The sequence below is a fragment of the Opisthorchis viverrini genome, assembly GCF_000715545.1.
Source record: "Opisthorchis viverrini unplaced genomic scaffold opera_v5_2, whole genome shotgun sequence".
Classification (NCBI taxonomy): Eukaryota; Metazoa; Platyhelminthes; class Trematoda; order Opisthorchiida; family Opisthorchiidae; genus Opisthorchis; species Opisthorchis viverrini.
In genome coordinates this window covers 5436110-5459546 of record NW_008751658.1, presented here as the reverse complement: position 1 = coordinate 5459546, position 23437 = coordinate 5436110, and the positions used below count along the sequence as shown (strand labels likewise).

The 23437-nt window shown below is 43.6% G+C and overlaps 3 protein-coding genes across 3 annotated transcripts; all 3 read left to right on the top strand.

The window, feature by feature from the left end:
* Positions 1-2709: 2709 nt before the first annotated feature.
* T265_00271 (hypothetical protein) lies at positions 2710-3195 on the top strand (the record flags this gene model as incomplete). Its single annotated transcript, XM_009163979.1, has 1 exon — positions 2710-3195. The coding sequence occupies one exon, from the start codon at positions 2710-2712 to the stop codon at positions 3193-3195; it is 486 nt and encodes a 161-aa protein (XP_009162243.1).
* Positions 3196-3570: 375 nt separating this feature from the next.
* T265_00270 (hypothetical protein) lies at positions 3571-3885 on the top strand (the record flags this gene model as incomplete). The annotated part of the gene is made up of 1 exon (XM_009163978.1): positions 3571-3885. The coding sequence occupies one exon, from the start codon at positions 3571-3573 to the stop codon at positions 3883-3885; it is 315 nt and encodes a 104-aa protein (XP_009162242.1).
* A 310-nt stretch (positions 3886-4195) lies between these two features.
* T265_00269 (hypothetical protein) lies at positions 4196-4711 on the top strand (the record flags this gene model as incomplete). Its single annotated transcript, XM_009163977.1, has 1 exon — positions 4196-4711. The coding sequence occupies one exon, from the start codon at positions 4196-4198 to the stop codon at positions 4709-4711; it is 516 nt and encodes a 171-aa protein (XP_009162241.1).
* Positions 4712-23437: the final 18726 nt, after the last annotated feature.

The following is a 23437-nucleotide window of genomic DNA, read 5'->3' as shown; positions in this document are numbered from 1 at the left end:
AATTTGTTTCGTCCACATGGACATGCAATTGTTTCTTCGTTTTTGATCACTTGGTTGGTCGTTGAAGGATATTCATCAAAATGCTCCCAGTTTACACTTGTGTGCACTAAAGAAATGCTTTGAAGTTCAGGCTGCTTACAATTTAACTAAGACAATTTATTAAACATATTTGCATTTCACGCAATGCACAAATGAAATATTTCCCCATGCCATTCAAATATCACGTACCTTGAAACTGTTCCACTCTCCGTGTTTTGTAAACAAGTTTAAAAATTCTCTTTATTTGTCTGTATCACAAAGCATTACGGCGTCATCTGAAATTCCAAACGTTAGCGCATTATATCAATCCTGGGTGATGGCCCTCATTCAGCTTTGAATTGAGGCACCAGAAGATCCTTTCTACGAATGCACAACAGCTATAAAAACACGTACGTGTATTTCGTTATTGTGACTGTAGAATGCATATGCGATATGCGGAAAAATGTATGTGCACGGTGGATTTAGTATTCTGTGTTAAATTGACGTCAAGCATGATCATGAGTTTGAAGAATTCACAAAGATCACCAGAAAAATTCAAAAACAGGAGTGAGATAGTAACAACGGATTGCATCAGTGGTATCAAAATAGTAGTCGACAACCATATTTCTCAACAAGAATGCCCTTGGTGAGTCACGTGACCTAGAAAATAACACGTTTAAATTGCACAGAAAAATTCACATAACGCGGTCACAGGTTTTGACTGGCTCCGCGAGCGACGAGTTCGATGATCTAGGTCTCATCCACCACGTAAAATTGACTATTCCACTGAACCACACATATACATGGTTGTTGGTACGAGGAGATTTGAGACTTTGCAGAAATTTTGTATTTTATGTTAGTCAATCTAGACAGAAAGAGGAGAGAACAACTGCACAGGTGGTTTACGCTTATGATGAAACACTAGCCTCGAAACTACAACCTTTCAACCAATGATTTGAACACTCAACAAATTGGCTGCGACCTGCTCATCAGCAATGTCTTCAAATTGCTTTGAGACAAGACACATTTCAATTTCGGAATACACATTACGCGCCCAAACTTGTTGATCTGGTTGTATCACTTGTTAGCTGCTACTTTTCATCCTCAGTATCATCTTTGTCCCCACCAATACTGTCAAAATAATTTATCAACCTTATTTTCATGATGTACAACGACAACCATCTGCTCTTTGGGTTCAGCGTGATTTCAGACTTTGCTTTGTGCCTGTCGTTGTGACCTTCGTTTGAACACCGCTGTCTGTTACTTGTGCAGCATGATATTGGTGCTGGAGATTTGGAGTGTGACAGCGCACCACTGCGCGCACCCAAACGCTTGATTGACACTCAGGATCGACGTCTTTGGCTGGTTTCTTAGCTCGGTTTTTTACTTGTGGGTCAGCGGCTGTCGTTCACCTGAAAGGCATAAGTAAATAAAGTGTGGCACTGCTATTTGTGTTCTTAGGGTGGGGCGGTATGCATGCCAGTGCGAGGATTGGCACAAATAAATGTTAATTATTACCTTGGACTGGGATCTGGAAGGAACGTGGACAACCGTAGGATGAAGGACATTTCACGGAGTTACTACCGAAATGAGAAAACAATTTTGTCTAACGAATAACTGCCCTATGAGCTTGAAAATCTTCTGATTATGTCCGAGCCACGTGTTTTCTGGATCAACGGTGAAAAATCTGTTTTGGAAGCTTTCTTCAAAAACGGCATAAAAAAGCAATAGGTCCCCCTAGAGGCGACGTTACTCCGGGAGAAGGAGATCAAGTATCGAGAGACTCGTTTCGTGGTCCACGAATGGGAGGCGGCAGCCATTCTCGTAGAGGCTGGTTGATGACATCTTTCGCGGGTCCTGAGTAGACAACTTAATTGCCGTGTTCGAGCAGTGGTCTGACGTATACCTTATAATGTTCAATACTCCACGCGAGGAATAGGGAATAAGGGGCGTCGGATCATTCGCAGAACAGCAAACACATTTTGGGCGGAATTTGCATGTTGCAGCCAAAAGGACACTTTTGAGGATACTTATTAGTGGTTTCTGTTGTTAACAACAAAAGCCACTTGATAAGTCAGAAGGTTAGAAAGCCCCCTAATAAAATTTGTTTTAAGAGCGTGAGGTTATAACACCTTAATCGGGTCGAATACAATACCAAAAATGGGAATGCACAATGAAGGACTTTATCGTTCTGAGCGGAAGTTGCAATAGTTCTACCGAGTTGGTTTGGGCGCATGTAATTGTTTCTTTTGGCAGATTCACTGCTATACGTTCCTAGTTGTCCGCGGCTGTTGTTGGGTCGAGCCGGTTTGTGTTCCGACGCGCGAGTGATGTGTGAGGGTGTGCGACTGTGTTCTGTTTTTATATAGGAGAGTTTGACGTGTGTATAAAACGTGAATCGTTTCGATGCGTACTAGACAGGAACTGACTTGTGGTCGGTCAAAGTTGCAGGCGGAACGGCGTTTGTCACGTGGTTTTTGTGCTTGTGTTTGATTGTGTTCTGTCCTTACACAGGAAAGTTTGACGTGTGTATAAAACATGAATCCTTTCTATGCGTACTAAACAGGAACTAGCAGGTCAGTCGCGGGATCCAGTAAACATGCCTATACACACTTACATGGTTTTCTGCCGTGTATATTAGTGCATGGCTTTGGTTAATCTCTTATCCTTCTGATGAGTGGTGTGGTGCATATGGATTCCTCTGTTTTGATTAAACCCGATCCACACTCAACCCAATCACACCCACCCAAGATAACCACGAATCAGCTAGAATATATCAAGAAAGAAGTTGTTGGTCGGTTACTAAAGGAGAAAAGTGTAAGGCCCTTTACTCAACCGGTGGATTATGAACGACCTAATTTGCCCGATTATCCGAGAATAGTGAAGCACCCAATGGACCTAAGCACTATGAAACAGCGGTTGAACCTCAAGTTTTATCATTCCTCTTCGAAGTGCCTGGATGCTATTTTCACTATGTTCCGTAACTGCTATATTTTCAACAAACCTGGTGATGACGTAGTTGCCATGGCAATGAAGCTTGAACAGTTGGCCAGAGAACGCTTGAAATCTGTACCTTCACCCGAAACCGAAATCTGTCCCCAGAAGAACTCCAAGTCTACGAAGCCAGTTCCATCCTTGCGTTCTACTGATGACCCCCTGCACAATCGCCAGATCTGAATCACGTCAAAGGGTTGAATGGAACTTCGTCATCCTCTGAACCGAGCGGTCCAGCCATTCGATCATGTAGTTCCATCGCCGGAAAAAAGGCGTCCAAGAAGAAAATGGAAAACCTCCTTGATGATCTACCTCAAACTCCTCATTCACTCGACGATCCTTCACGCGATTGTCGCCAGATAAAAAAAGCCAAAGCGTGACTATGAAGAGCGGAAAGTCGCCAAGCGTTTGCGACTATCCGAGGCGCTGAAAGCGTGCAGCAATATATTGAGGGGAATTTATTCACAGCGGTATAGAGACTTGAACCATCTGTTTCTCAACCCAGTTGACACAGAAGCCATGGGTTTACATGATTATCACGACGTCATAAAAAAAGCCATGGACCTCAGTACTGGCAAAACGAAGCTGGTGGCCGGCCAATATCATTCCAAGTACGAGTTTGCCGATGACATCAGGTTGATGTTTAATAACTGCTATAAATACAATGGTGAGGACAGCGACGTAGCGAAAGTTGGGAAGCTTTTACAAGCGATATTTGAGGAAAGTTTTGTCAAAGTACCCGACGATGAATCAGGGGTTGTCCCTTCTCCTGATCGGTCGATTGATCAAAATCTCTATCAGCTGATCCAAAATGCCATAAAAGGACACCAAAGGCTTACTGTTCGGTTCCAGAGGTGCAATGAAGAGTTGTAACGTGGTGCAGCAAACTTGAACTCTATCATCAGCACTCTGAATACTCGAGTTAAACGAACTTCTGCCAATACGGGACAAGTTCCTCAACTCAATTCTGTCCCCCTTGGACAATCTTCGGGTGAGTGTGCGCTCCGTTTCGAATGAATCCTTTGATGACGGGGTTTCTTCCAGGAAGGGTCGTCAATCCCAATCCAAAGCGAAATACCGTCAAACCACAGCTCTCTTAACCTTTACAGTTCCCACACTGAATGCCACCAATGCACCTGGTCATGCGCAGTCCACCGTCCATGGATAGGCGATTGATGAGGAAATGTCCGAGAACAATGTTCGGCCGATGACGTACGATGAGAAACGGCAGCTGAGTATTGACATAAATAAGTTACCAGGCGAGAAACTCGGCGGAGTTGTGCAAATTATTCAGCAGCGTGAGCCTTCCCATCGGAATTGCAACCCTGATGAAATAGAAATAGACTTCGAAACACCTCAGCATACTACTTTACGAGAACTAGAAAAGTATTTGAAGTTAGTTCTGCAGGAAGCGAAATCAAGATGTCGCAAGTACGTGAAAAACGGTCCCAATACCGCCAATCGGGGTAAATCGAGAGAAGGGTGTATGAAGGAGAAGACGGAGGAGATTGAAAGTCGACTTCGCGAAATGCGGGGCCCTCCTTCCAGTGCTTCCGGTTTCCACAATTCACATCGTAACAAAAAGCAACACAGCTCCAATAGATTGAGTGCATCGTCCCCAAGTGGGAGTGATTCGGAGAGCACCTCAGACTCAAGTGAGTCTGATTCGTCTGATTCGAAATCCGATAGTGAGTCATGATGACAGAATTTCTCATTATCACAAACTGATTCCCGACCATGCGCTTGTCTCGTCATTACTTCATGTTTCTTTCTGAGACTGTTAACTCGTCACGTTTGTTTTTTGTACTTATCCCCGCCCTACATCTAAGTTTCATATGCCTGGCGCCTGGTTTTCCTCTACCATAGGCCTGTAAATTTTCCCATCGCAGCCACTGTGCTAATATCAAGTCATTGACTTCACTCACTAAGGACATAATTACCAGGGTGTTGCTCACGAACTGAAGTCTGACACTCTGGCCGCAGTGGCTCGCGTCAACTTTATGTACATCTATTCTTCAATTATCTACTTCCACAGAACTTGCTGCTTACTTGTTGTACTTGTTGTACTTAACACACAACCACCGTTCTTTGTCTCGTGTACCATAAGCTATCTAATTGCATTTTGTACAGTCCTTAGCATGTAATTTTACGTGATAAATCCATTGATATTGAAAAAAAATGAAAAACATGGTCGCTTGGACGTTCAGTGTGTCAGATTGTGATGAAATAGTTGATGTCAACTTGCGATGAAACGATCCGGCGGGTGTACGTGTCTGCCAGAACGGGTGATGTGGTGAGGTTGTGCAAAGCGGTCACTTGTAGTTTTGGGAGGCGTGCCTGCAGTGTTATCGATGGGCACTTTGAGTTGTGGACCGTAAGGAACACTTGACTAAAGGGAGTCGAGATAAGCAGGTTTCAGGCGATCAATAGAGATGTTTTCCTGCTTACCATGTAAGTGAACAGTAAAGTATTTGTCATTCCACAAAAGAATACGGGAAGGACCAGCATATGGTTGCTGTAGAGGTGGTTTAACATGATCGGAACGTATGAACACAAATGGACAAGTTGCGAGGTCAGGGGCGGTATAAGACGGTTTGCTTGGTGTTGGTGGTGGAGAATAGCGTTAGTGCGACATGTAAGATTTCAAGTTAGTTAAGTAAGTGACCGGGTCGCTAGGAGTATGTGAGTCTGAATTGAAAAATTGTCCTGGAATACGGAGAGTCGTTCTAAAGACAAATTTAGCGGGTGAACAACGCAGTAAAGAGCGACACATCGTGCGTAAATGTAGAAGTAGGTTGGGCAATTGGTCAGACCAGTTGAACGGGTTGTCGTGAGCGCGGAGAGCAATAAAAGCGTTCGACTAAACCGCTTGCTTGTAGATGATATGCAGTGGTCCGGAAGCGTTTGCATCCAAGTAGTTTCGTCAAACGTTGGAACAACTGTGATTCGAACTGGGAGCCACGATCCGTGGTTTTGAAAGAAGGTACCCCAAAAATGGAAGTCCGTCCATTGATTAATGCGCGAGCGATGGTATCTGCGGAAGGTCAGGTATTGGGATGGCTTGGGGCCACCGCGTAGAACGATCGACACAAGAAAGGAGGTAGGAAATTAAATTGGATGTCGGGAGAGGGCCGGCCGTATCTATGTGGACGTGGTCGAATCGAGCGTCTGGAGTGGCGAAGGTACCGATGGGTGAATGGGTATGGCGAATCACTTTTGAACGCTGACAAACTAGGCAAGGTTTTGCCCATGAACGAATGTCTTTGTTCATATTCGGCCATACACAACATTGTGAAATGATCTTGACCGTCGAACGTATACCAGCGTGCGAAACGTTGTGCAGAGCGTCAAAAACTTGGCGGCGCATTGCATGTGGGACTACAGGCCTTGCAGTTGGTGAAGAGACATCGCGGTCTATGGTACCTGGTGCTATTTGTAATAGTACCGGATTAACGTGTAAGGAAAATGGTTTGACGGCAAAAGAATGAGCTCGTGCCACTGTAGCTGAGCCATACGTTGCAAATCGATCGTGGGCGTTGAGTGGAGGGAGTCAACTGCCGGACGAGACAAACTCTGTCACGATATTGAGATTGCCTGATACATAACGGATATCGTTGGTGAATTGTGAGATAAAGTCAAGCTGACTTAATCCACGAGGAGAATATCTGTCAGGTTTGGCCAGTAGTGCGAAAGTTAAAGGTTTGTGATCGGTAAAAACAAATTTTCTACCTTAAAGAAAATGACGAAAATGTCGAATAGCTGAATAAATAGCGAGTAACTATCGACCGAAGGTGCTGTAGCGGGATTCTGTAGGTGAAAGTTTCCTGGAAAAGAATCCAAGTGGTTCATGTTCGCCTCGAACAGATTGTTGCAGGACTGCTCCCATAGCTACATTAGAGGCGTCAACGCAAAGCGACAACTGGGCATCAGGTTGTAAATGAACCAATTTCAAAGAATCAACTAACAAAGACTTAGTTTGTTCAAAAGCTTGTTTGTGAGTGTCATCACAATGCAATATCTTAGGGGGGGATTACCAGACAGCATGTTAGTGAAAGGTACCAAATGTTTTGCAGCGTTTGGAATAAAACGACGATAAAAATTAATCATCCCTAAAAAAGTTTGACTTGTTTAACAGATGAAGGGAAAGGAAAGTTACGCGTGGCATTGAGCTTGTCGGCGGCCTGTTTAATTCTGGTGTGGTCAATAGTATGTCCGAGAAAAGATAGTGAAGAAGAAGCAAAACACATTTTTGAGCGTTAATTACGACACCACATTCCCATAAACGAGTAAATACAGTACGTAAATACTCCAAATCTTTTTCAGGTGTGATGCTAGCGACCAAAATATTGTCAAGGTACGCAAAAACGAAAGGAAGATCACGTATTACCTGGTCAATAAAACGTTGAAATGTTTGCTGCATTACGAAGCCCAAAGGGCACGCGCAAAAACTTAAATAACCCAAAAGGCGTGGTGACAGCGGTTTTATGAACATCTTCAAGATGTATAGGGGTATGATTATAAGCACGGAGAATGTCAGTGTGGGAAAAAACGGTGCATCCCTGAAATGTGGAAGGAAAATTATGAAGATGTGGGATGGGGTAACGGTTAGGTATGGTGGCGTTATTGAGTGCTCGATAGTCTCCGCAAGGGCGCCAGTCGGAAGATGACTGCTTGGGAACCATATGGAGGGATGAAGTCCACATAGTCTGAGAAGGTCGGATAATACCTGGCTGAAGCATGTGTTTGAATTCGTCTTTGGCTAACTGTAATTTATCTGGAGCCAAACGACGTGGACGCGTGATAACCGGAGGACCATGCGTACGAATGTGATGAACAGCGGAGTGTTTCGGTTTGGGGTCACGGAAATTTGCTTTAGTCAAACCTGGAAATTGATGCAGTAGTGCGTGATAGGGTGAATCGTCGCTTTTACAACCTGTGATGGGCTAGATGGAGGGTAGGACGATAGAATGTCCTTTCGTAGACAGTTTAGTATTTGCGTCAATAAGACGTTGTCTCAGGTCCACCAAAAGGTTGATACGAGTGAGGAAATCCGCGCCGATAATGCGATACTGGACATCAGCAATTACGAAGATCCATGGGAAGTCGCGGCGTAACGTCAGATTTAGTATTAGAGTGCGCTGTCCGTAGCTTTAAATGGGAGAAACATTCGCGGCGTTAAGTGTAAAAGACGAGGGGATGGGTTTGCAGGAAACGGCACTTACAGGAACAATGCTGACGTCAGCCCCAGTGTCTACCAAAAAATGAGACCGGAGGGTTTGTCGACGATTGTGAGGCGGCGGGTTATATGCGTTGGGCTTAGAACTATGCAAAAAAACTGATCAGGATCTCAATCAGTTATACCCTTGTGTTAAGGTTGACGGGGGTCGTACCCCCGTCCGCACTCTTAAATAATTTTCACGCCACAGGGTGCAAGAAGCAGCCTATGAGAGGGCAACCTGGTCCATAGAAATCTGGGGATGGGGCATTCTCTGATTCTGCTCGCTGCTACAGGTTCTCAGAACACGTTGGTTCACACGATACAAATTGCGGTAAGGTAGTTACGTCACCTAAGAGAACTCAAGACCTTAAGCAAAGTAATGATAATGTTCATTCCTAACTTATGAGTGGCACACAGTCGGATATATCTGGTTGTTGGATTTGTCAGATGCCTTCTTGGGATAAAAACAAAGTACTGATGCACGTGAGCGCAGTTGATAAGGTTAGATAGCGGCTGCAGATTAGTATTATCAACATCGTTGCTTGCAACTTCAGATGCGATGGTGCTTGGATGAAACACAGTTATGTCAGTTTGCCTAAATAAAGCCGTACTGTCAGGCAAAGAGTGAAATGGAAGAGAGTTAGCTGTGGCTGGCTCGACTAAAACATTTTGCGTGCTTGCATCTGCGGTACCCGGACGAATGTCCGGGTATAAACTGGCATTATGATCGCGACTTTCAACGGTTTGCTGCCACCTCCGCATCGTGGAACAAGCGGGTCACGCATACATCATGCTCGAAGGCAAGCTGCAAGAACGGCATCCTCAATGTCCCTTCTGCCATGTCAATCAATATCCACCTCCATATTTTATTTACTTCAAATCAGACAGAAAACGCAGTCCATTTCGGCAAGCGTAACACATGTCCAAGAACTGAATGTACCTCAGTTCCTTCAATCGGATTGTTCAGTTCTAAAAACCACGTAGCAGTAAAACCGTAGCGTAGCCTGAATAACGCGTCGTTTTTGAAGCCGCGTTAACCAAAGACGAGTTGAAGACCTGCAGGGCCCTTCTGAAATATGGAACGCCGTCACGTGAGGTGCGGCAGTTTGTGGTGGATGAATTCGGCAGGATTCTTACCACCAAAGATATACGCAACTACCGCCGAAACTATCGACCGGCTATGCTGTGTAGGTGCCGCATTGTCGGGCTATAATATGACGGATGATATGTCTTCGGTCCTGGGAAAACTTCGGCATACCGGACGCGTCCTTGTGTGCCAGTCAGTGGAAGGTCACTATAGCTACATATAATTCTCCTGATGGCAGCAGATAGCGTTGTTCCGACTCCTTCCATTTGTAGTGAATGTAGACGGAACGCATGCAACAAACCGCCATGGGTAAGCTTTCTGAAGCACCTAATATTCGGCATGTGGATATAAGCTTTACACCTTCTTGATAACGGACGACGTGGGAACCGGGCGTCCGGATATATATGCATTCGTAGAGAGTGAGCAGTTTGCTCCTATGCGTAAACTGTTTGGCTTATTCAAAGAAATGATGGGCGAAACTTATCCGGCTAAGACCTTTGTAATGGACAAGTTGGTTGCGCAAGTATGTGCAGCAAGAGTCGTGTTCGGCTGTGGCGTCGTCATGCTTTGCCAATTTCATGTCCGCAAGGCCATCAGGAAGCACGTATGTAACATTTAATATGCATGTATGTTTGGTTATAGACACATTCTGCGAATAGCCGGCACACATTTCACGGCATGGCTCGCCTGGACAACGCTGTACAGTAGGTTTTTTGTTCATCGTATTACAAACACACAGATTTCGGTAAGTCCTGCAGCTTCTGCGCCGTACCGATCCTCGAATTCTTTCCTATCTTACGGCTTGCTGGTTGTACATCACCGGAAAATGTGCCATACACGCACAGCGCGGAATGGTTCACTTCGGTAATGTGACCAACAACCGATTGGAGAATGTGACTGGCCCCTTAAAATCGGGCGCACCACTCCGACACGTTGGAGCATGCAATTCCGAAAGCTTCCCGGCACGCCGAGTAGCTCCTGCGGGAGTTCGAGATGCAAATGTCGTACCAATGCGACAGACGGCAAATCCTGAAGGGTGACGCCTGTGTTCTGAACGTGGTCTGTCGGATGACGACATATGCATGCTCTCTCGTTTTGAGACACTTGGGTCCGCGACCTCCGCGGCTGTTATATGAATGTATTGCAACAAACAAGGTGAGGTCGAGCTACGTAGGCTAACTTGTAGTTTGTGGTGCAGGCACTCAAATGCTCCCAGATTGTCGACACCTGTGCTAGAGAATGCACATGCGCTTTCTGCCAGGCGATGTGCCTCCCCTGCATACACCTGTTCTCTGTATTTCGAGATCAGTCCGTTCCGAGCAGTAAGAACTATTCATTATTGACTTTTTCTTAACTTGCTTCCCAATCCACCAACGATGGCTGTCGGATTGCAAACTACCGGAAAGAGGTGTACCCCTTACAATTGTTCCCAAACCAACGCCGACAGCTTTCGACGGCCGTCGTAAACAATTTAACCGAGTGATGGACAAGCTGCAGAGGCTGGAACCCAGGAGGGCCACAGCCATGTTTCAGCGATTGATTGTTCGGGATAAAATCCTGTTGCGTCAGGCCTCATAGTCTGTAACCGACGACCTGCCGTTGGTGATCGGGGATAGTGCACCTCAACCCAGATGGCGGTCTGAGAACGCTGACTTGGGCTTTTGTGTGCGCTGTGATCTGCCGACTACTACCAGTGACCGCTGGCGTACAACGGATCGCGCGTCATATTACGCCGACTGTTGTGACGGTGAACCTTGCCCGCTGTGTGGTGGTTCTCTTCAGGCTTGTCCCATGAAAAGCGATTACTTTTGATTCTTAGCTTCTGGCCCATCCAGAAAACGCAGAGGTGTGCTTGCTACCCGGTCCGCGAAGAGGGCGTCTTATGATGTTGACCTGGACTGAAGCACAGAGTCCCGGCACAATGTGTCACGGAAGTCTGTGTGCATCCGCGTTTTCGGGTCCAGAGGGGAACTAGTCGACAGCTGTGAGTAAATGTCTGACAACTGCGACTAACGCTGTAGAGCGCCAGTTAGATTAGAGAGCCGGAGATGAATTCAAGTGACCCACCGGCTCCGAAAGCCTTGTCTGTTAATGCATTTCATGTAAGTCTCGTATTTCTTGAGAGGTTCTTTAAACAGGCATGCGAAATGGCCGCTGAATTTGGCATTGTGTGAACAGGCATCCGAGACAAAATAGTCGCCGGAATGAATTTTGGGGTATCTCTACCAGTTTGTTGGCCGCCCGCCTTACGGTGATATTTCGATAACATGAATTATATCTTCCTCTCATTTCAGGACTTCAACGACCAAATGAACACTCCTCACGACGAAGAAAATGCACCTCCTAGAAGGACATATGTAAACTTCTAAACAAACAGTATATCTCAAAATTTAAAGGCGTCCATTTTGAACCTCTTCTCCGTTACAGATGGATGGGTGCGCATCGTGTACCCCTAGCCGCATGTTAGTCGTGTGCGTCGGTTAGGTTCTTTCAGCTGTCCGGTATAATCGACGTGTTCCATGTCCCTAATCGACGAACCTCGAGGTTCTCCTAGCATAATTCGCAACCTATAAAGGAAGCTCGGATTTTTGCCAGTAAACCTGCACGACGTTTAGCAAATAATTAACGTGAACTGCAGAATTTTAACTGACAACAGGAATCATCGACCAAAATTTGTTTGCACGAATGCACCTACGCATATTTTGCATCACCAAAGGCCATTTAGGTTCTGTAATCTTCAGGAACTTCTTTCCGGTGGAAAACTACCTTAAAGTTAAGTTAATTGTAAGTGAGTCAACGTTTTTTAAAATTCGCGATTTTTATCATCAGGCAACATATTCACAGTCGATGGTTTTTATTGACCTTGAATATTTGCTCACTTAAACAAATCGTCATACTAAATGAATTTCAGTAACGCAGGACCATACACATTATACATAGACATTCTACGCTATGAAGTGGCAAGCCTGAAAATGCCGTAGATTTCGAGAAATCAATCCGATTGTGCTAATAAGCCTGCGGCTACCAAGCGAGTTTTGTGTTGCTGGAATTCGGGAGCTCCCATCGCCTGTCATGACATACAGAGGTAATACAATCTCCATGGTGCTGTTGTGATCGGCAAATTTAAGTGACACATCTTGAATGACGGATGTTCAAAGACCAAGTCCCGCATATAGTGAAGGATAACGAATAGTCAATGAAGAAAGCCTTAAAAAGTATACAAAATTCGTAGAGGATGCTGCATCCGTTCTAAGGGTTAGTAGTTTTTGAAGCAGGCCATATTGTTAGATGTGACACAAGGTGCACACCGCAATATTACAATGTCAAAGTGAGCAGAGCTTGGTCGGCCGAACCCAGATAGCAATCAACCCACCAAATCAGGGGCGAAAACAGATAAGGAGATCACACTGTAGTGTTGAGGCGTGACATGGTAATGGGGACAATAGCGACTTGCAATTTGGAATTTGGCGGAACACTTAGAACACTGGGGCGGTAGACGGTCAAAAAATGAAAGCTTGGATAAGGGTTACTTTTAAAAAGAGGTAATACGGACTAGTCCCGTGACCATCAGCACAAGTTGAAACGGTTTGTCGTTCGGACACTTGTTCAATGGAAGAGAAGCAAGGGTCGTTGATGGGCAAGTCTTGAAACTATCACACAAGCGTACGGCCGTTTATATTCACTCCTTGAAAACAGGTGACTAGCTAGCGGCAAGTTACGGGACTAAAACGCGCTTATAAAACTGACACAAGCAGCATCAAGGCATGTTTGTAAGTAACGCACCATCTCCTGTCAGTAGGCAGTGGATGCGTGCTCAACGCACTCAATTTTTGCGCAGTTAAGCTTCAGAGTTATGCAACTTTTTCAATCTTATTCGTAAAGCGGGTATACCGTAGCTGTTCCGAATTTTTGACGCCATGATGATGCACTCAGGAGTGTTTCCAACGACAAAACATGTCTTCAATTGTAGCCAGTTTCGTGAGCTCCTCGCGTCAAGCACCTGATATCTCGAGTAGCAGAGATAATGACTTTCTGCGCCGCAAAATTTGCCGGCGAGTCTAATGTATTTTCCTGGGTTGATTGCCTAGTTGGTGTCAACGTGTCCGTTTGCTCTCTATGGCTTCAACTGATTTTGAATGATGAACCTAAGCGCCGGTAATGTGCATCTGGCTGTGACTGATCACAATGCTACAGTAATGAACCTTATTTGTGGGCCAAGAGATATAGGTCCTACGGAAACTACTGCACCCTCAAATCGAATCTGTGTATGCCTTATCAGAGTTTCTATTGACTTGGGTCTCACTCGAAAAGCGGTCGCTTGACCCGTTTAGGAAATGTCGAATGAATTTGACCTTGAGATGCCAATCTTCGAAATTAATGGGGGTCGCGTTCATTGAAAATTACATGAAGATGGTATAACGGTCGAACGGTATCTTCGAGTGACGCGTAATACCAGAACCTCCGGGTAGGGAAAACAAAGTCGGAGCTGGGTTTCTATACGGTACTATTAGGGTAAGAGTAATTCACAAATTATACAAACCTCGACGGTAGATACGCATTCAAAACAAACAGTCCGCTTGGACTACAAAAGTACGAAGCAAGGGAGCAAACAGGCTCCCACGTGCGACAGTCACAAGTGCAAAGTCAGAAACAAGTGGTCGGATGACCCCAAGACCAAATGGGTGAAGTGGTAAGGACAAACGTTAGTTCATATATACACACCAAACACAAAAGTGGGGCGGGGGTTACAAATGGGGACTGAATAAACGTGGGGAATTCCATTGTCAACATAACAGATCACACAGATGGCGCAGCACATCGATCACCCTCAAAGTTTACTCACACTGTCTTGTAGTTGACAACTTCACCAACCTTCTCTCCGAGGCTATTAGGAGACAAGGCCGGTGATTGTTAGTTTGCGACATGCATCTAGAGAGGGACAGTGAAATTGAAAACCAGAACTCACCAGAACTTTGGTAAGTCTCAAACACACGTAGATCTGATATGATTTTTGAGGGCTACAAAGGCAATTATTCGAACCACTCACTCAAATTAGCTTACTACAGTTAACCGGGGGCCATGGGCACAGACCGGAAGACATTTGGTGCTACTTTCAACCATGTTGTGAGTAGCACAGGGTAGGAAAACAGCTCTGTTTCAGTGCGGGCTTCGTAGCATTTTACGCGAGATGGCGTTACAAAATGAAGACACATTTTTGCACCTGATTCGGTGTCTGCCCCATAGGTAAGGGTAGCTAAATTTGACAGCTGATAGTGACCGATATTTTGGCCGATAAAGCTTACACAATGTCATCTGATCCATTGAATCTAAGCAGAGTAAGCCTCAGTGCGGCCGCTTGTCTGAACGTGAATGGACGTTAAGATGATGAGAGGATATAAGTAAAATAAGATGAAGTTATGTAAAAAGTATTCGGTGGATAAATATATGTGAGAAAAACAGATAACAATAAGAGACCAGTAGACCAGTCGAAGGTCAGACGGAGTCTTGAAACAGTAGCTTTATGGGAACAAGCACTCCACGAATGAACAAGATGTGACGAGTACCCCTTTTGGGTGCCTTTAAGTTCGAGTTGAATTTGCCTGACTTGTGATTAAAGGTTGAAATTTAAGAGCGACACTACTTTCCTTTTTGGTGGTGGTTGACAGGTTGTAAACGAAAACCCTGGTGAAATATACCGAAACAGAATAAAACATCAGAAATTGCTCTTACTTGATAGGAGATTCATACATGTGAACGCTGGTTAGGATAACAAGAATGTTCCAATCTTCTGACAGTGTAAGCCCTTATCTATGTAGTGACCGAAACTTGGCACACTCGGTCAATCAGAAAATACTGTTTTCTTTTTCAGCCACGTTATGGATTTGGTGACTACATAAAAGCTTGCAGAGACACCTAAATCATATTCCTTATGCTAAAATCACCCCCAGGAGGCTACTCTTTCAGAAGGAAGCGGTCTGTCTTGGTTTAGCGTCTGCTGAAGCCTTACCTGAGACCTAAGGCCGGAACGAACGTCGGTAAAGCGAAAATTTGAAGTTTTCCAAATCGACGAAACATTGCCCACCTGTCTAGTGGGCTGACTACCTAATAATTTACTTTGCCAGTGGTGTGTGGCAAAGAAATAAAAATAATAACGCTAGATTGAGTACATAATAGTAAAGAGGTCAGATGGAACAGACTCACTGAGGATTGTTGTCTTTAAAATAGTTCGTCGTTGGCCCAGGTTAGCGGACAAACAACAATCCAATCATGGTTGTTCAGGGTCTTCTTCCCACATAATAGATTCCGAAGATGGTCTGAAATATTTTGATACCAGAGTTAGCACATGAGACTCGCGAATGACCGCTGTAAGCGCGAGCGAAATTAGAAGAGACAGTCGGAGCACGTAATCACATTTGTTTGCGCGAAATTGTATACTTGCGAGTGTTTTTAGTTTTTTCTATTCAAACACAAAACGGTTATGCAATTGACAAAACACGTAGTGTTATTATGGAAGTAAAATAGAAGTACAAAACACCATACCTGTTGCCGGTTACGAAGAGTGTGGCTGATACATTCACTTCCCTCTCGAAGATGCCGCCATCGCTACGAAACTCACGAAAGCATTCGGTCGTTAACTCCCGAAAGAACTCCGATGTTGGTGTCCTTATAATATACATTATACCGTGAATGTTATTGATAGCCGGTCAGATTCAGACCGTTAAACTTGGATTTTGCTCAATTCCAATAACAACTACTAAACACTCTTTAGACTTGGCGAAATGCACTCAATTTTATTCCGTGGGAGGCTTTAAATAATACGTACGAGTTTGTCGCTCACTACGCTGTGGGCCGTCCAATAATTCTCCCTGGAGCTGCCATTTGTAATTGTGTTCCCTTGATTCTGCTTGCAAGTGCTTACAGTTTCGAAAGAAAGCTTTCTTTTTAGTTGGTTCCATGGAGCAGACTGTCGATGTGCTTGTTGAAACCCGTACAATGTTAGGAGCATATATACTTGGATTTTCGTCACTTTCAAATGCCGAGATTCTGCCATATCACGTTTCATTTACAGTTGCACTTAAGCCAGTTATTTAAGGAATCCCACTCCAACCTTACAAGATCAATGTTTCTGCTGTGTTTCAATGTTGATAGCAGCAAATCGCCGTCGAGATGGTCCAGCAAATCAGCCGACCGCCGGGACTACTTGGAGTTCCGAAAACTTCGAACTGTCATTAGGTGTACCAAGGAATACAACCATTAGGTTTGTATTTATCCTTAACACTTAAAGAGTTGCTGTCTTGTAGTATTGTTGCTTCAAATGGTAGACTGTGAGTAGGCGAAACGAGGCGAAAGCACATAGCAGCCTGATTGGGGCGATTCACCTGAGTACGTGTTGTATGTAACTCGAAAACCACCGGGTGTAAGTTGAAAGAGCATGTTGACTGCGATGGTAACACAGAGACAAGATTTTATTTCAAAGGTAGGATGGAATATACTTTTCAAACTCCCACATGACTACCAACTCATTTCTAGTTTCATACCGCTGGCTGACGGCCAGAGTTCACGTTTTTTGGTGAAAGTGGATAATCCTAATCGCTGAACTTTGATGCGCTATTTTGTAGGTCATTTCTATCAACAGCATGACGTTTTCTGCATGTGATAAACAGGTTTGACAGCTCCGGCACATTTATTGTTGATACACGGTTTTGTCGCATGATCATTGTTTGGGACAGGCGATGCTGACACCGATGAACTGCCTCCGCGCGAATTCGCGAAGAACATTGAGAACATGCGGCTCCATCCCTAAATAGGCAAAAATGGTCAGTGTTCCGACGTAAATAGAGATTCCTCTCCTTACATTTATTGTTCCCCGAACTTGTCAGAGGGGCGTCACACGCGAGACTAATGATGGGTGCGTTTGGCTCAATTGGAGCCGATTAAGTTGAAACATTCCAGGTGACATTTAGTTTGTGTCATGAAACTGACACTCACTCTGTACGTTTCTTTCCCCACTAAACAATGTAAATTTTATATCAGGGACGGGGCCTGGAAACATTATGCATATCCCTAAATATGTTTTCTGTGCTTTTCCATAACGATTTTTGTGACTGATAACACAGAACTACGTGACAGATCTTTCGTTGGTCATGCTGACCATGTTTCAATGGGAACAGTGGAACATTTTAAAGTTTGACAGTATGTGAGAATACGTAACGTCAACTCACTGAGGATGAGCTTTCTTTCAGGTATTCAGCCACCACTCATAATCACAGTTCTTTCGTGCTTTGATTGGCTCTTTTAACTTCCGTTTAGAATGCGTTTACGCTATTCAGGACAATCCATATCAGGCCTGACAGATTGCCCTCTTCCTTCCTGGAGCAATAAAGAAGGTGATGTTTAGGATGCCCAGGAATTAAACAGCTAGTAGGCCACAGAAGGCCAAAACCATACACTGAGCATACACTGCAAGCTTGCTGGGTACCATAATCGGGTGTGAAATATGTAGAGCCTTCCAGCAGTCAGGTGGTAATATGTTCCGGTCTCGGTCAAACAGCGATGATCTACATAAGTTCATTCGCCACAGATGCACTTCAACATACACATCAACACCTCTGAATGTTTCTGTTGTTTACCTAAGTACCAGTGTTTGTAGTGATACCTCATTGTCCAATGCTGTATGGAAATTTCTGATTTCAAATTTCTAACCTCGTGTTGCCCCTAGTACTCAAACCACGTATTAATTCCCTCAATCAAGTCTTTACAAGCGGGAAAAACATTTGATTCCCGGAGTTCAGCGGCTGTCAGTGAAAAATTAACCTTAAACTACCTACAAAGTACCTTCAACCTTGTAGTGTTAGAGCTGCCGCAAAGTATAGTGAATGCTTGGCTACTCAGCAGTTTGCAGGGCAACAGCTACACTCTGAACGCCACCATATATTTGCTGTGGTTGGTTTCTTCAGCAGCAGAAACACACTTCTAATATTTGTAATAGTCTAAATATAATCCCATAGAAGCTGGACATGACAAGCAACAACTTATCTAGGTTACACACTATCGTTCTGCTAGCCTCGTAGATTGAGCATCTCCATCCCCGCCAACCAAAACATGCGTTCTTTTTCCTTCCAAGCCCATGAGCTACTCTTTATTGATTTTGTCAGGAGGGTACGTCTGTTAATGGTAGTGTGATAGGGGTAGTTATGACGTCTGTACTTAAGTAGCACACTTTAAATTACAAATCGGATTGAGCGAATATGCTGGGCAACAGTATTTAATGCCCGGTATACGTACAAAATCCCGCTAAAAGATCGACATCCCTCCTGTGTGACAATGATAATTGCTGAAGTGAACTGCCTCAAAGTCATGGCGGTAAATAATTATATTGAACGCAAACCTTCCATAACCGGAAAGAATAGTTTTGTGCTGCCAGGTTGTAAGGGCTAGTTGACTCTAAGTTAGGCTTTTATTCCCTAATTTATGATTGCATTCATTCTTCTTCACTAGAGTCAATGTTCTTTTGCAGTACTCCCTGTTACCTGTGAGAATATAAGACCATGGCAACGCCTCCAGTTGCAATGAAATCTTAAAGATTGGGTTATTCAATTTTAGTGTCAGGAAGTATCTTGCTGCTTGTAATAAGAGTACATAGAAGAAATTATAATTTATATAGTATTTGAGTTATTTTTTCATGCCGTCCAAGTACACACGTTCACCTTCGAGAACCATGACATACCGAAGTACAATGATTCTGTGAGAATCGAGTTTCGTACGTATATCGGTATAACCAGACGAACTAGAAATCCAGAATTCAGCGAAGCGTAACAACCAGCACGTATGTATTCGAATTGGCGAATATGTACAGCATATGGAATATTAAAACAAGGGAATAATGAACAGAGCAACGAATAGAGTATCAGTCATGTTCATCACAGATTCGCTTCACAACCCCTGTATCTCCTAGCTTCAACTCAGGATATGATGTATTCCTACTGTCACATAAACAGATCCGTAATAGCTCTGCTCCATAACATGTAATCACTCCTACTCATCTTAAGAGATTTATCACCCATTTGGCATGCATTTTTTGGTGAACGTAAGTGAAAGTCGACATTTCGGTAACCGTAACAGTAAGTAATGAAGTCGTTAAAATTGTTTCAGTGTTCAGATAAGCACTAATTTGTAAATTAGGGTAGTTTAAACCAACCAACAGTTGACACTCTTGATTATGATCATATTCAACGGGCGCCTTTTATTTAATTTAGAACGGCGATCATGACAACAAAATATTTTCCTTGATAAGACACTAGTAATGATTTTGAAAGTGGTTTTAGACTGCCTACTGTCAGTCTTGTCCTTTTCGGGGTTTACCAGATGGACATGCTTCCCGGTTTCCAGTTGGCCACAGTTTGTTCCAGAAGACCACTTTTGGCGTATCACGGATAGGCACACATAAAAATTAAGATTTCATCCAAGAAAGACCAGGATGAATCTCGGCCGTGTCTCTAGGTTACTACCGAACGTTTATGCAGTTTGAGTCCCCTGAATTAATTTATCTGACACACACATACCATCCAAACATTTGGTCTTCTATTCTTTCAGTCATCATTCAGACTGGCCATCATGCATCAACCATAATGATTTTCCGCCATCATGCTCTCTTATCCTTTCTGAGGTGATTCCATGTTCACTCCGTCCCGTTCTGCGAATGAAGGGACAAAAGAACTGGATTGACCTGAATTAACCTGGATCAATCCAATTAGCGGGAAGCTAAGAGAGCCTTGAGGTAAACGGATATCAACTATTCCCAGAGACTTCNATCACCGCTCTTCCTAAACTACACAGGTTGGCAACTTAAAGAATGACATACTGCTTCGAAAACTTCCCAGGAAAGAAGTGTCATAACTTCACAAGAAGTTTCCTTCCTAGACTGTGCACTGGCCGAGTTCTACAAAGTCTATATGAGGAATATTAAGAATAAATAGTGGCTGAGTTCAAAGTCCATCTTTAAAAACGTAAGGCACATATTCCGAATTAGAATGTGTGCAACATACAAGTCAACAGAAGACGGAAAAAATCACCAACAGATACCGACAAAGTTCGATCAGCTAATGGATAATACTAATCGCCATTAATGTTAGAATTTGCACGCTTATTTGTTTTATATTGCACCTACCAATCACGTGCTCGCACTGCCTCAAACTGTCGCTCTCAGAAGTCACATGATGCCAGTCAAGTGCATCTATTGCTAAAAGTGTGTACCGCAGACGTGTTCGCGCACTTGTAGGGTTCGGTTCATCCCAAACGCTTGTATGAATGCTTCAACCGGTTTTTGAAATAGGCATACCTTCGATAGGCATGTTCCGCCAACATATTTGCTATAGATTTGCTTGTCTGTCAACAGGGACAATTTTTCTAACCAGACTCCGACAAACTAAGTGGGTGTTGAATATTTTGAAATATCGACTCCATTCTACTGCTGCCTTGCTACTTAGTTGGGACTTATTACTTTCTTTTCTAATCTGCTGAATGTGAAAGAATGCTTTTTTGTGAGTCGTTTGTCACTTGAGTCGTTCTGAATCGAAGAACCGGTACAAAGTGGGTTCGATCTACATCCCATTAACGGACATTTATAATCAGGTCCACAATTTTCAAGCCCTCGGGTGGATCTGTAAACACATAACAATATCACAGATGGTAGTGCTGAAAACTGATTTCTCCAGAAATTTTGCTAGATAAAAAAATTCAAAATAAAGACTACTTGGCAAGCAAAAACCCTCAAAGAGAACTCTGTTGCTACATGGGTGGCTGTGGTGTTGCATTATGACCAAGCATAAGTAACGCTTCCAATATGAATGATATCTGCACAGCAACTATATGCTGTTATGTTTTATTCTAAAGTCACGACTGTGGCAAATTTGAGTGACAAAGGCCATCGTTTCAATGAGTGCAATTTGAACCGTTTTATTTCCCCTGTAGGCCCCTTCATTGATATGGAATGCAAAGCACATTTAATTACAGGAATAGGAATAGTTGTAAGGAAACTCAAGGCGCTGTCCTATTCTCCGCCATTACCTTTTACCTCTAAAGCAGCATACCATTCATATCACGTAAACTGCCTCAATGGCGGGGGATATTATGCTCAGCTGATCACCGCAGGATCATGCTGAATAAAAATGTTGGCGAAACTGACCTTTTTGAATCAGGTTTCTTTTTACCAGAAGAAATATCCGAAAAATTTGACTTGTATACACTGGCACAGAAATAGTCGTGACAGAGATTCACGATCACCATACTTCAGTTAGCACACCACCATACTTCACTCACTCGTGTGGAAAACAACAACATCTTGGTGCAGCAAATGACCTAAAATCCACTGATAGATCCTAAAAAATGAAAAATATGTTGGTTCTTAAATTCAAGCACCGACGGTAGACCCATTGCAGATGAAACATAGATTGGCCTGGAGCACCTTCTGCGCGTTTCTTAGTTTCTCATCAGCTGATTAAAGACGGAGTAAATCAGCAGGGCTTACGAGGGTAAAGTGACACGCTGAACTCTATGAAACTTCAAAAGTTTTACGATTTTTAATGTAATACTGTGGAATGTACGAGATAAAAACATAACGTCACGCTGAGCCTACTTGTCAGTGTATGTGTGTTGGGGGAGCTTGTTCTACTTAAATGTACTGTGGATTAGGGCTGCATTGAGAAGGCAATGAGAAATAGTAAATTGTCAACCTCAACATTTCTAAATGCGAGAGATTAGGCGATTCTTTTTGTTTTACCCGATCGTCAGCATCACATCTGGCTTTGTTGTAAAATTTCATAGAATTTTGTTTGCTTACAATACTTTCATTTGTTTGGTTGTAGGAATCGGTCAGTGGTAAAAAACTTTGGATATCCCGAAACTAGATGAGAATTGCATCAACCGAACCCCACATAAGAATGATACCTCCATACTTATTATCCGACTTCTTGACACCCTTCTTATGTACTTCTACGTTGTGCGAAAAATGCGGCGTTATCGCAAAGAAGTTTGACAATTTGAACACGAGAGAACGATCACTAGTCTTCTCTTGGCGTAAACGGCTTATAGCTACTGCCATTTTTGATGGCCAGTAAATATCGGTTGTCATAACTGGTTGATCCGGTACACAATGTCATGTGCCTAGGAAACGTGGTGTTACGGGCCTCCTGACTGATTCTGACCAGAATGTCGCCTGCACCTCTGAGCGGCAGAAGAATGTGAGGACGAATAAACTGCACATGGTACTGTTCCACCCGCCACAAATTGACCTAGTAGGTTCAGTGCCACGTAAATGCCATCTTGCAATGGGTAGACTAGTTGCGAAGCTGCCCAAAGCACAGTCGGCTGGTCGATTCACAAGCCAACGACAGGAAAATCGGCTAAACTCCATCCCAGTAGGCGGCCAACTAGCACCCACACAGTCCTTGTTAAATGTAATAAAGAAATTTGGTAGACCAACGGCATAAGTTCCGGAGGCTATTTATAGCCAGACCCTGGCTTACAGAGTGGTTGAGGAAAGTTTAGCTACGCTGGATACGACAGCCTAAACTCTAATTATTAGTTGTTACGTCAGCAGTGGTTTTATGGAAGTGCTAAAATTACATTTTTCCATTCAATGAGAATAACTGGGCATTAAGCGCTCCAATAGCTGTTTTCTGACTTAAGGATCAAATAAATGAATGAATGGTGGGTTAACTAGCAACTTGAGATCGAATTCCATGCAGACCTGTTGTCTCAGAAGGGAATCTTTGTAGGACTGAGTGGGGAAAATGGACCAACAATATCTTTTTTAATCCTAAAATACCTGGGCAACTGACCCCTCAGTATATCAAAGAGCCTAGTGACTACTTGAAATGTGCATTATTTAGCAATAACATTCAACCTTTGAAAATGCGTAGCTACTTGGAGCGCATACTAAAGTGGATCTTTCCAGTACACCTATGAAGACTGAACAGAGAATGGCGATAAGTGAACCGCAAAACGGAAATCGAGAACGGACAGCAAGGTGCGGATGATGTTGTGGTAAGTGGAAGAACAAGCAATAAAGAAAATAAAACCATCTGACTTGCATAGTTTGGGAGTTTGTAAGTGCCCCACAA